The sequence below is a fragment of the Anarhichas minor genome, unplaced genomic scaffold (genome assembly GCF_050575085.1).
Source record: "Anarhichas minor isolate MPS153535 unplaced genomic scaffold, ASM5057508v1 ptg000039l, whole genome shotgun sequence".
NCBI classification, from domain to species: domain Eukaryota; kingdom Metazoa; phylum Chordata; class Actinopteri; order Perciformes; family Anarhichadidae; genus Anarhichas; species Anarhichas minor.
In genome coordinates, this window is record NW_027466485.1 from 125,767 (window position 1) to 139,332 (window position 13,566).

At 42.9% G+C, this 13,566-nt stretch overlaps 1 protein-coding gene across 1 annotated transcript; it reads left to right on the top strand.

Moving 5' to 3' along the window:
- Positions 1-3,837: 3,837 nt before the first annotated feature.
- LOC142967859 (NADH dehydrogenase [ubiquinone] 1 alpha subcomplex subunit 12-like) lies at positions 3,838-5,190 on the top strand. Its single transcript, XM_076107464.1, has 5 exons — positions 3,838-3,845; positions 4,005-4,024; positions 4,665-4,739; positions 4,910-4,922; positions 5,012-5,190. Exons 1-5 carry the CDS (start codon positions 3,838-3,840, stop codon positions 5,187-5,189), a joined length of 294 nt encoding a protein of 97 aa, XP_075963579.1. The 3' UTR covers position 5,190.
- The last annotated feature ends 8,376 nt before the right edge of the window (positions 5,191-13,566 follow it).

Here is a 13,566-nt window from a genome sequence, read left to right on the forward strand (position 1 = left end):
ATTCATTAGTTCTTCCTGTGCTGTGGCACCTGGCCAAGGTTCAGAAAGTGCGTCCTCATGTACTGAGCCAGTTATTGAACCAGAAGAACCGATGAGCGGATGAGCCTTCATCAGTTGAACACTCCCCCTCTGTCTGTAGTTCTTCTTGGGGGGGAGTGATGCCCGGATTAATTACAGGCTCTTCACTTGGAGCGATAACGGAGAGGGCAGAGTTGACACATGAGGCTGCAACCTCTTTATGGATCAAGTCCTCCCGAACCTCTGAAAAGCTCTGTGTGTCGTCCGGACTGGACTTCACCTGGTTCTCATTTCTTCCCCTGAGAGGGCTGACTGCACATCTGTCCGTCTCCTCTGTCTGTGATGTCTCTGGTGTATCCATGGAGATTGTTTCCTGAACCTCCTTTCCACATCTGAAGAACTTGTAGATGGTGGTGCGCAGTTTGGGTCGTGTCAGGTGATATTCGACACAGGAGGCAATGTAGTTCACAAGTTCTCGTTCCTCTGATTTCATGGACAACTGCACCTTTTTTGAACCGCCAAACTTCTTACACAGTTTCTTGAAAATGGCCTTGTCCAGTTTTTCTAATGTTTTGAAATGAAAATCGACATCCTGGACTTCGATCCACATTCTTTCAAACAGACACATAGTGATGGCCTCAAACCGATGCAGAGTGACGGGTACTGCAGGGGTGCAGTTCTGATTTGGTATTTTGAAAATCCGCACAACCAGATTTATCGCGAATGTCTGAACTGACCATTTCTTTAGTGCATGTTTGTCCCAAATTCCTGAGCTACTTGAATCAGAACCTTCATTCTTTAGTGCTTCCCGTGCTACATATTTGTCCCAATATCCTGAGCTAATTGCATCAGAACCTTCATTGTTTAGTGCATCCTTTGCTGCATATTTGTCGAAATATCCTGAGCTAGTTGAATCAGAACCTTCATTCTTTAGTTCTTCCTGTGCTGTGGCACCTGGCCAAGGTTCAAAAAGTGCGTCCTCATATACTTTGCCAGTTATTGAAGGTTTGTTATTGAACCAGAAGAACGGATGAGTGGATGAGCCTTCATCAGTTGAACACTCCCCCTCTGTCTGTAGTTCTTCTTGGGGGGGAGTGATGCCCGGATTAATTACAGGCTCTTCACTTGGAGCGATAACGGAGAGGGCAGAGTTGACACATGAGGCTGCAACCTCTTTATGGATCAAGTCCTCCCGAACCTCTGAAAAGCTCTGTGTGTCGTCCGGACTGGACTTCACCTGGTTCTCATTTCTTCCCCTGAGAGGGCTGACTGCACATCTGTCCGTCTCCTCTGTCTGTGATGTCTCTGGTGTATCCATGGAGATTGTTTCCGGAACCTCCTTTCCACATCTGAAGAACTTGTAGATGGTGGTGCGCAGTTTGGGTCGTGTCAGGTGATATTCGACACAGGAGGCAATGTAGTTCACAAGTTCTCGTTCCTCTGATTTCATGGACAACTGCACCTTTTTTGAACCGCCAAACTTCTTACACAGTTTCTTGAAAATGGCCTTGTCCAGTTTTTCTAATGTTTTGAGATCAAAATCGACATCCTGGACTCCGATCCACATTCTTTCAAACAGACACATAGTGATGGCTTCAAACCGATGCAGAGTGACGGGTACTGCAGGGGTGCAGTTCTGATTTGGTATTTTGAAAATCCGCACAACCAGATTCATCGCGAATGTCTGAACTGACCATTTCTTTAGTGCATGTTCGTCCCAAATTCCTGAGCTAGTTGCATCAGAACCTTCATTCTTTAGTGCTTCCTGTGCTGCATATTTGTCGAAATATCCTGAGCTAATTGCATCAGAACCTTCATTCTTTAGTTCTTCCTGTGCTGCATATTTGTCGAAATATCCTGAGCTAGTTGAATCAGAACCTTCATTCTTTAGTTCTTCCTGTGCTGTGGCACCTGGCCAAGGTTCAGAAAGTGCGTCCTCATATACTGAGCCAGTTATTGAAGGTTTGTTATTGAACCAGAAGAACGGATGAGTGGATGAGCCTTCATCAGTTGAACACTCCCCCTCTGTCTGTAGTTCTTCTTGGGGGGGAGTGATGCCCGGATTAATTACAGGCTCTTCACTTGGAGCGATAACGGAGAGGGCAGAGTTGACACATGAGGCTGCAACCTCTTTATGGATCAAGTCCTCCCGAACCTCTGAAAAGCTCTGTGTGTCGTCCGGACTGGACTTCACCTGGTTCTCATTTCTTCCCCTGAGAGGGCTGACTGCACATCTGTCCGGCTCCTCTGTCTGTGATGTCTCTGGTGTATCCATGGAGATTGTTTCCCGAACCTCCTTTCCACATCTGAAGAACTGAAGAAATTCGTTATTTAGTTCTTCCTGTGCTGTGGCACCTGGCCGATGTTCAGAAAGTGCGTCCTCATCTTCTGAGTCAGTTAATGAAGGTTCGCTATCGTCCCAGACGACCCAGATAGATTGAAAGAACTGATTCAGCATTTCACGTTCTTTATTCACAGGATGAATTGGTAATTCTGACTGCAGTGGGGATATTTCAATGACCTTGATCATTAGATCCTTCATTTTCTCAAGGATAATGTTAATATGTTCAACCTTCCATGCCATGCGTGGTGAGGCACAATATTTATTGAAAAGATCTCCAAAGATCTCTATCTCAAACTCTGGATCGTTTGGAAAGTGTACATATAACATTGGCCTAAAAGAGAATTCAATTCTTTCTTTCGGCTCTTGATAGGTCTTGTAGTGTTTGTAATCACACTCAAACTTAGCTACTTGACGATCGAGAGATTTAAAGAACTCATTCAGCAGTTCTTCATTTTCATGTTTGCTGGGGTGGTGGGTCAAGAGAGAGGTCGAGTCCTTTGAACACTCCTCCTCTGTCTGCAGTGGGGATAGTTCTAGTCTATCCATGGTTTTTGCCAGATCACACTCAACGCCTGTCGTTTCAATGATCTTGATCATTAGATCCTCCATTTTCTCAAGGATAATGTTAATATGTTCAACCTTCCATGCCATGCGTGGTGAGGCAAAATATTTATTGAAAATATCTCCAAAGATCTCTATCTCAAAATCTGGATCGTTTGGAAAGTGTACATATAACATTGGCCTAAAAGAGAATTCAATTCTTTCTTTCGGCTCTCGATAGGTCTTGTAGTGTTTGTAATCACACTCAAACTTAGCTACTTGACCCTCGAGAGATTTAAAGAACTCATTCAGCAGTTCTTCATTTTCATGTTTGCTGGGGTGGTGGGTCAAGAGAGAGGTTGATTCGTTTGAAGACTCCTCTCTCTGTAGTTCTTTTTGGGGGGATGTTCCAAAATACATTTGATTTTCTGGGAGATTAGGCCGTTGGGATATGGTCTCCAGTTCGTGGTTCAGTGGGGATATTTCTAGTCTATCCATGGTTTCATTCAAATCTTCAATGCTGTAAAGATTTCACGTATCTGCTCTGTGAGTGTAAAACTGACTTACCCGTTTGAAAGGTCGGCTATTCTGGCTGCAGGGTAGTTAATGTATCAGGCAATCACACAAAGAGATCACAGGATCACAGGCAGTCACGTGACGTCACAAAGGCAAAAACAGAACGCGAACAGCTCGCGAGGCTTGACAGGATTCTTCTTCGTGGGTATTTTGCATCTTCTTCTTCTGCTTTTGATTTCCCGGTAGATTGGATGCCGTGAGACACGATGCTGCCCCCTATAGTTCAGTGTGGGGTACTGCAATCCCACCGATGTAAACATGTCAAAATGTTGTAAAAATTGAAAAAAAACTTCAGTCTTCAAAAGACTCACGAAGAATCCTGTCAAGCCTCGTGAAGCGGGAATTTGCAGCCCACTATCATGGACTGGTAAATTATATTTGAAACATGAACCGTTAGCTTGTTATTTAGCCCGCTAGTGCTGCTACTTTACTGTGTTAGCTGGTGGCTAACGAAACCGTTCATAATCAATGCTGATGCTAATCAGGCTAAATGCTGATTTGTGTACTGTTGACATGTTTTAACCAGCGACAAACACGTGGTTCTCGGTCAGTTATTGGGGATAATATATATGTATGATATGTTATTGATTACACAAAGTTTAAATTAAATTATCACCGCTGAATAAACTAATAACAAACAGCTGTTTATTGTTGTTAGTACAGTTGGTATCACTGTCTCTATCAGTGAGTACTTTCAGCTGTTAAAGAATAGTTAGTTAACTAGTTAGTTATGTTATGTATTAGTACTTAAGTGCATTTACTATTGTATAATTTTGAGGTACTTGTACTTCCTGTTTTTTCTGCTACTATAGGCTTCTAACGTTTCTCCACTACTGTTCAGAGGGAAATATCGTAGTTTTTTACAGATTATTCATTAAAAAATATAAATTAACAAATACATTATGATGTATTATTATAGTTTAAGATACTCAGCAGTATTCTTTAAAAGTAGCTCCACGTTTAGCTGCAACATTAAAGTGATGAACACATTATTGCATTAAAACTACTTCTTTGGTGAGTCGAGTATCCCAAAATGATTTCAACTAGTCCCTAGCAGGACATTTTCACTAAAACATATTGTTGTCAGAAGTATTTTGCACAGGATGTTCAGATTTGGGTTATTTTGTCAAATATCACTTGTTAGATTGGATTAATAAACTCTTGTTTGTCTCCTAAACGTGTTCAGGACGTCACCGCTGGGTGATCTACACCACAGAGATGAACAGAAAGAACACCATGTGGCAGGTGGACGGCAGCATGGCTCTAGCTGATGTTACGAGCAGTTTGGTATAGAATCAGTACAACAATGACCATTTGGGCTAAAACTCTATCTACCTTAGACGTATTAAAAAATATATATATATATGCAGTTGTTTGTAGTCTACTGTACTGTCTTGACAAGTAGATTAAACATTATTTACATGTTTTCACCTCCTCCAGAAATGTAACCGTCAACAAAAATCCCCACAAAATGAATAAAATGAAGGAATTAGCTTGTCATTTAAGCCAGCTACCTTTGTGTGCACTCTTCAGGCATCGCTGGCTGCACTGCATGACAGATGACCCCACCACACATCCACCAGAGCCCAAGAAGTTCCTGGCTGAGGTCCACCAGTTCAACGTGAGTGGCAGCTCACAGCAGTACGTGCCCTTCCCCACCACCAGCAAGAAGATTCACGAGTGGGTTCCACCCAAAGCCGGAGCTCAGTGAACTCTGACTGCATATTTGTAAATGATGTCCTGAATAAAATCTCTATACAGACATTTATGATGGGAGTGGCAGTTCTTACAATAAACCTTTTAGAAAATGGCAGTGTTCCCCACAGGAAGATTTTCTTTATCCGGAAATTACTTTAATGTGAGAAAAACAACTTGGCACACAAACTGTCCTTTTGGAAACATCTGCCTTTGTCCAGTTGTTTTACCTGTTTTACCTTCAGACACGCTGCTACGCCTGTGTTCAGAATTATAAGCTTGCATTTGCAAGTTGTTATTTCAACATTTGGTACTTTACTGAAGCAGCTAGCTGGCTATAGAGCTGCACTTGACAATCGTTTCTAACATTGATTAATCCAATGTTTAATTAATGGAGAAAAATCACTATTATCATATCCATCATAATGTATCAGATGTGAAGGTACAATCTTTAGATCCCTGGTTTTGTCCGACAAGCAGTCCAACACTCGGAGAAATTACATTTTCAATCATCTGATAAACAAAAGCATAAAATCCTCACATTTTGACCTCTTAGCTCTTAGCTTAGTTTGTCTAAGTGACTACTTATGTTAGTATAGTGCCCCATATATGAGTTGGTTCACCTGCTGCTGTTTTGCTCTGTTTTGCCTTACCGTTTTTTTTAATTTACATTGTTCAACCAACTGGGTTTGTTCTATTTGTCTTGATTAGTTTTGTTAGTTCTATTTGTCTTGATTAGTTCCCTTTTTCTTTAGGTAAAGTTCCATTGTTGGGAGGGTAAGCACCCGTGGTGAGGTCCCTACACCTTATGCATGCATGTACAACCACTGATAAGAGTGTCGACTGCATCATTTACGTTTTGAGGATTGCTGTGTTGCACCTGAGGTGAGTACTGGTAGCACCCCTGGGCACTCCTCAGTGTAGTCTGCCTCCTTACCAGTGTCCTCTACCTAAATCCCACGATCTCGCATAGTTTATGTTGGACAGGACCTTTTAGGATAATATAATCTAGTTTTAGAATTTTTTTAAGAAGGCCTTTGTATCTTAATATGTAATAAAGAATTATTTAAGATCCCTTATTGTTTAGAGTTATTTTAATTTTGACCATAATATTCATTTGACCATAATATTCTTTCCTCCCCCGCAGCTCCCGTCCCTGCAAATTTGATTATTTATTTTGGTTCCTTAAATAAAATCTTGAGTTCAATTCTACGAAACACGTCCGTCTAATTTCAGTAACTAATCTGTGTGCCTTAACAATTCTAAAAACAAATATCTTAAGGTTGTTGAGTTTATATTTCCTGGGGTGTGATTCCCCAGGTGGTGTTGTTGGTTCCCTCATTTCCCGCCTAAGACCCCGCCACATTCAGAAAGATATATGCCAAGCAGGTGCAAGGTAAAAACAAAGATATTCACTCTGAAGTCAGTTCAAACCATGTAGAAATAAAGATTGTGCAGGAGCTGTCGTTCACTGATTTGAGTGCTATATTACAGCAATAGCATTCAATAATTCAGTAGTCACCGTTACAGGCCTCACAGCTTTAAATTAAGGGAATGTTCTCGGTTAATATATGTGATGTTTCTGTGTGCACACTTTTCCTTAAAGTCCGAGTGAATTGAAAGATTGATTGCTGGAATGATGGCATTTTCAAATGTTTGTGTCCAGGCCTGCAGTGCTCCAAGTGCGCTGATCCGACATGAGATCGGATATGTCCTGGCTCAGATGCAGCATCCTGTGAGCAGCTCTGGAGCGTTCTGCTGCAAAACACAGGTCTTGATTTGAATCTTGTATCCAAGTGTGTACTGTATGGAAATTGAAATTATGTGTACATTTGTTTTATTGTCAATCCCTTTTGTTTGTTGGGTCCTATTGCTCAAGTTTGCTGAGCAGTAATGTACTGTAGATTTTCATCTGCAAATTGATGCTTTTTCTGCCTGGAGTAAACTGACTATGTTGTCACAGTTAAAGTCCTGGTGAAACTGAAGTTGGAGCGTCTCTAGCTTCTGCACTGTGCCACATTCCCTAGTGCAACTGAATATTTTAGCGGTGTACAGTTACAAGAGGGATTTAAATAAAATCCTTTGCATTTGATTGGGTCGATTTTGATATAAAAATACGAAAAATAAATCATTTTTTGGTGTGGATATAAAAGGCGCACAATATGACAGAGGATGATCTAAATTCGAATTTTGATTTTATCTTGTCTTCATGTTTTGGTTTACAGTATATACTAAGAGACAGGAGACGTGTTAAAGGAAACAACCTGAATAAATGGGTGGAGAAACAGAATACAGATGTTTGCAAAAATGATGAGGAATTACTGAATGGTTTGAATGTGGAAATGATTGGAATCATATTTTATGGCCTTCAGTTACCAGATCCCAACTGAATTAAACATGGGAGGTTTTGGAGCCATGTGTTGTATAGCACTCTCCATCAGCATCATCATACACAAAATGAGTGACTACCATTTGGAAGAATAACATAAGAGCAGTGTATTTCACCATAGTTTGCCAGAGTATGGCTTGTCAGTTGCACAATGGACAGGTGGATGGTGCTGCTGTGGTTTGAGGTCTTGCTATGAGAGTTGGGATTTTTCCCTTAATAATATGGAATCTGTGGCTATGAGAGAAGGTTTTACAGGTGAAGAAATTGAATGATCCACATTTAATTCACAACAATTTGCCAAATGCCACGACGACAAACACGTGCTGATTTCATGATACAAACCTGGTCAATGTCATGTTTCATTTACACAAGACTGGTATGAAAAGGTACAGAAGTGTACTGCATTCACCTGGTGTAATGTTTCTGTATTGTAATTATGACCCAGACGAACAACGACTTGATGCACTGCAACAGGCTTTTATTCCGAGCTTCATATATATGCTGTTCATGCGGTCTTGCTGACTGACCGTATATATCCTGTTCCGCCCACCAGGTGGCGTGGTTCTACTGTGAATATCACATTGCCCTTTTTTTTTAATTTTTAAAGAAATACCTAAAACTTGACATTCTTAAAACTAGGCTTGCTCTTACATATTACTCAAACTTCAACAACTCTATTTACTGTACTGAACATTGTACTCATCTAGAGGTATGGCAGCTCTGTATTAACTGTATCCCTTAAAACATTCATTTTACACTCTGTCTTATAGAAATGTTTAACAAACACTTAACTTCTCAAACTTGGCTAAATCAGTACCTTTTAAGTTCACAACAGATCAAATTAGTGTCCATGTCCCTGAGCATATTTATTGTATGCAGCCAAGAGATTGTCCACGTTTAACAGTCCATAATCTACCTATAGTCCTGTAGGTAGGCGGGAGGACATCTGTTGTGCCTTGAGGGGTATCTCGGTGTTGTTGAGGTATTAGAGGCATCACTGTAATCACAATCCTCATCATCGGGATCTGGTGAGATGTCCATTACTTCTGGAGTGATCTTGAAGAATGAAGAATTCCTGACAATGAAGTGTCCACTTCTGGCTGCTGTGATCATGGAGCCTTTGACTTTGGTCACCGTGTATGGCTTACTGTTATACGGTGCAGTGAGCTTGTTGTGCTTGGGCTGACGATGAAGTACAGCGTCACCTCGAGTGAGAGTGTGTGGTGTAGCATTACGATGAGAGTCTGCATGAGATTTCATCTTGGCTTTAGCCTTGTTGTCCCTTGCTCTCACTTCAGAGTCTGAACAGTTCCTTGCAGTTTGAGTGATTGAAGGAATCTTCGTGTACGTCTTGCGTTGGAACAACAGTTCAGCAGGTGATCTTTCTGTTGTGCTGTGAGGTGTGGATCGATACTCACGTAGAAAGATGTTCAGTCGTTTCCAGGGAATGCCTTCTGTTTCGGCCACACGAATAGCTTTGCCTAGGGTGCGCATGAATCTTTCAGCTGTAGCATTAGCTTGAGGCCACAGCGGTGTGATCCGGCGGTGGTGGAATCCTAGATGCTCTGCAAACTGGGAGAACTGGTCACTGTTGAATGGGGGACCATTATCAGTTTTCACAACTCTGGGGATCCCAAACATGGAGAAAACTTTGTCCATGACCGGAATGACTGTGTTAGCCGAGGTTGACCTTATGCTCTCTACAACTGGGTAGCGTGTGTAATCATCCGTGATGACAAGCAAGTACTCTCCAGTTGGAAGTGGTCCATAGAAGTCTGCACTAACACTATGCCAAGGAGCTTCTGGCAGAACGGACATTTTTAGTGGCTCAGTATGTGCAACTGGCGTGTTGGCTTGACATGCAAGACAACTGCGTACTACTGCTTCTGCTTTGCGATCAATGTCTGGAAACCAAACCGTGGTTCTGAGTAGGGATTTGGTTTTGACAATGCCCTGATGTCCTTCATGGGCTAGCTGTAACACTCTATCTTGTAGGGCCGTGGGAATTATTATTCTAGTGCCCCGCAGTACAATGTCTGATGCATGTGATGTTGTTAGTTCACTGCTAACTTGTCTGAACTGCTTTACTATGTCAGCATGTCGTGACTTGTCACTCTGGTGCCATGTGTTGTGTCTGATGTGAGCACTAATCTCTTGAAGGATTGGGTCTGCGAGTGTCTCTCTCTTGATCTCCGTGAGTGTCATGGCTTTAGGTGTTGCATGACTTGCGATGAAGTTCACATACTCCTCTGCTACCTTTGCTGCACGTGTACTGTCTGAGACAAGATAGGATGACGAGACATATAGTCAGCTGGGTTGTCGGCTCCCTTTCGGTATTCCACCTTGAAGTTGTAGGGCTGAATCCTCAGTCCCCATCTCTCAATCCTGGCGGGTGGTTTTGACCTGGGATTGTTCCATATGATTTCCAGTGCTTTGTGATCTGTCACTAGAGTTAAAGGATGACCATAGATGTACAGGTGGAAATGCTCACAGCTCCAGACAATGGCCTGCGCCTCCTTTTCTGTTTGGGAGTATCTCCTCTCCACATCGCTGAGATACCGACTAGCATATGCTAGCATGTACTTCACCCCTTTTTCATATTTTTGGCAGAGGATTGCACCCAGTCCAACAGGGCTAGCATCCACAATCAGTTCTGTCTCTCTACCTGGTGTTACGTCCCTTCTCTGTTGTCCAGGGGAAGGATTTAGGGACTAACACAAAATAACCCAAATGAAAACCAACTAGCTCGTGTACCATAAACAACATTTATTGTGCTCACTGACAGTGAAAGATGAGCGAGTCTCACACAAGATTTGGGAGAGGATGGGACAGGTGTGGTCGTGCCAAACAATTGAAACAAAGATAACAGAACTTGGCCTAACTAACTAACCTCTGAAATCAACAAACAAAATGGCTTCTCTAACTTATCTAAATGTGCTTGACCAAAACCCAAATACAGATGAGGCACCGACCAATAAACCTAGTGTATCTAGACACAGAAAATCCTACGTGTGTGCCAATGTACAGGGTACCCCAGACTCACCTACTGTCCGCAACCTCTCACCACAAATACTAACACGTTCATTTCTCAGGATTGACATAAACAGTGTGAAATGAAGTCCCCCTGAACGCCGAGGCTTCCTGCCTTTTATCTGTGGCTCTCCCTCCACCGATTGGCCAGCCTGCCGCTGGTGCCAATCACCAATCAGGACAACTGGCCCCCACAGGTGGAATCCAATCACCCAATTGATCTGTTAGGAGAACTGAGAGAGAGAAAAAAAGGAGGGGCAGGAGGGGAGAAAACACAACACGTAACACTGGGTAAAAGTAGAACATAGTAGTGTCACTGGTTAGACTGTCTTTCAGTGTCTGTAATGCAACTTGCTGTTCTGGGCCCCATACCCAGGGTGTGTCTTTTCTGGTGAGCTTGTGCAGTGGTTCTGAAATGGAGAAGTCTTTGATAAATCTGGAGCAATAGTTGGCCATGCCCAGCAGACTCCTGATTTCACCTGGATTCTGGGGGTCTGCAGCTTGCTGAACTGCAATGACTTTCTTGGGATCAGCTGAGACACCCTCTGCAGAGAAGATGAAACCAAAGAACTCGAGCCTGGACTTGTTGAACTCACATTTGTCACGATTGAGTGTGAGACCGCTTTCCCTGAGTCTCTGGAACAGTGCTCGGAGGTTGTTATGTTCAGTCTGGGAGGCACCGTAGACGATGATGTCATCGCTGAGGTTTTTCACACCAGAGAGACCTTGCAGTGTTTGACATATGGCATTTTGAAATACCTCAGCAGCAGACGATATGCCAAAACTCAGTCTCTTGTAGCGTCTCAATCCAAGGTGAGTGGTGAAGGTAGTGATGTATCTGCTGTCTGGATGAAGCTCTAGCTGGTGGTATCCAGCTCTCAGATCCAGTTTGGAAAACACAGTTGCTCCATTCAACTCATGTATCACATCGTCCATGGTGGGAGTGATGTGGCGTTCCCTCTCTATAGTCGTGTTAGCTTGGCGCATGTCAACACAAAGTCTTACTTTGTCAGGGTCTTTAGGCTTGGGAGGAGCGACAATAGGTGAGACCCATGGTGTCGGGCCAGTGACCTCCTCAATGATGTCATCTGCCTCCAGTTTCTGAAGCTCATCCTCAACCTTCTGGCGGATGTGGAACGGCACACGTCGATGTGGTTCGCATGTCGGCTTAATGTCAGGAATTATGTGAAGCTTTACCTGAACGTCTTTCAGTTTTCCGATCCCTTGAAACAATTCAGGATGACTCTCCACTAGCTCATCTGCGACAGTGCAACTCTGTGGTGTGGATGATACTGCTGTGACTATTTTGATCAGTCCCAGTGCTTTGGAAGTTTTGTAACTGAGAATGTTGAATCCTTCCCCTTTAATTACAAAGAATGTGCATCATGTCCTTTTCTGTCCTTTTTCCACGCTGCACTTGAAAGCACCACTGACAGGCAATGGAACCTTGGAGCGGAAGGGGTAGATCTTTAAATTGTTTCACCGACACAGTTTGCTGTGGCTCCTGAATCAATTAAAACTAGCATACTACTGCCATTTAGCTTGATGTGAGTCTGTGGCAGCTCAGAGGTCTTGTCAGCATCAACTGCAAAAACATAAGCATCATCACTGCTGGAAGAGTTGTGCTCTTTTTCCTCACCTGGCGTCTTTGTTATGTGATGGATTTTTTTAGGGCGTTGGTTAGCCTTGTAGTGCGTTCGTTTTGTATCACCGTCTTCGGCTTTAGAACGGCATTGCTTTGCAAAATGGTTTAGTTTACCACAGGCTCTGCATTGTTTGTTTCTAGCAGGGCATTCACCATCATGAGGATATCTACCTCCACAGTTCCTGCAGCTGTTGTCAGAACGTCTTCTTTCCAACCATCTGCTGTTGTTTGGATGCGTCTGCTTAGTCTTTTGATCCAACCAGTTGACTGTAGCTGTTGAGCCTCTTTCTATGCCAGTCGCTTGCATTTCAGACAGTTCCAGTGTTCTTCCATGATCAAGAAGCTCATCTAGGCTAAGGTCAGGCCCCCTTAGCGCTTTCCTGCGTAACCTGGATGATGTACAGCTTTGTATGATTTGCGTTTTAATCTCTGCCTCGACACTTGCAAATTCACAGTTCTTAGCTAACATCCTCAGCCTAGTGTGATAACTGTCCACATTTTCTCCTGGTTCCTGTACAGTTTTTTCTGAAGATGTACACTTGATACTGTACGTTTTTCTTAGGAGAGAAATATCCAGATAACTTCTGCTTTGTGTCTGCATATTTGTCATCTTCTGCCGCTAATGTGTCGTAAATATCATGCACTCGTTCTCCTGCTATATGTAGCAATAACGCTTTGAGCCTAGCATCTCCGCCAATGTTCATTGCAGTGGTGTCATTTTCAAACCTTTGCACCCATTTATTCCAGCGAGGTCCAACAGAGACGGGGTCAGTTTCGGTGTCGAAAGGTGGGAGAGCAGCGGTGTTTCCTGCCATTCTTGCTGTGGTGTGCCGACTACCATCCACGTGTCTGTGTTAGCTTAGCTAGCTTGGCCTAGCCGCACTCATCCGCATGTCCGTCGTTCTCCCCTCTTTTTTTTTCTTTCTCTCTTTGAGTTCTTCCGTTTACTCCTCGTCGCCAATGTAATGTTTCTGTATTGTAATTATGACCCAGACGAACAACGACTTGATGCACTGCAACAGGCTTTTATTCCGAGCTTCATATATACGCTGTTCATGCGGTCTTGCTGACTGACCGTATATATCCTGTTCCGCCCACCAGGTGGCGTGGTTCTACTGTGAACATCACACCTGGGACAAAAACAATTGCCATGTTTTTCAGGAATTATCTAGATATATTACGTAATTATAAATGTTTTCATGGAGAAAGAAAAAAAACGTCTGTTTCTTTGGCTTAAGGGGATACCCCAAATCCTAATAGAAGCTATTGATGATTGATTGATTGATTGATTGATTGATTGATTGATTGATGCATGGAAGCAAACATGTT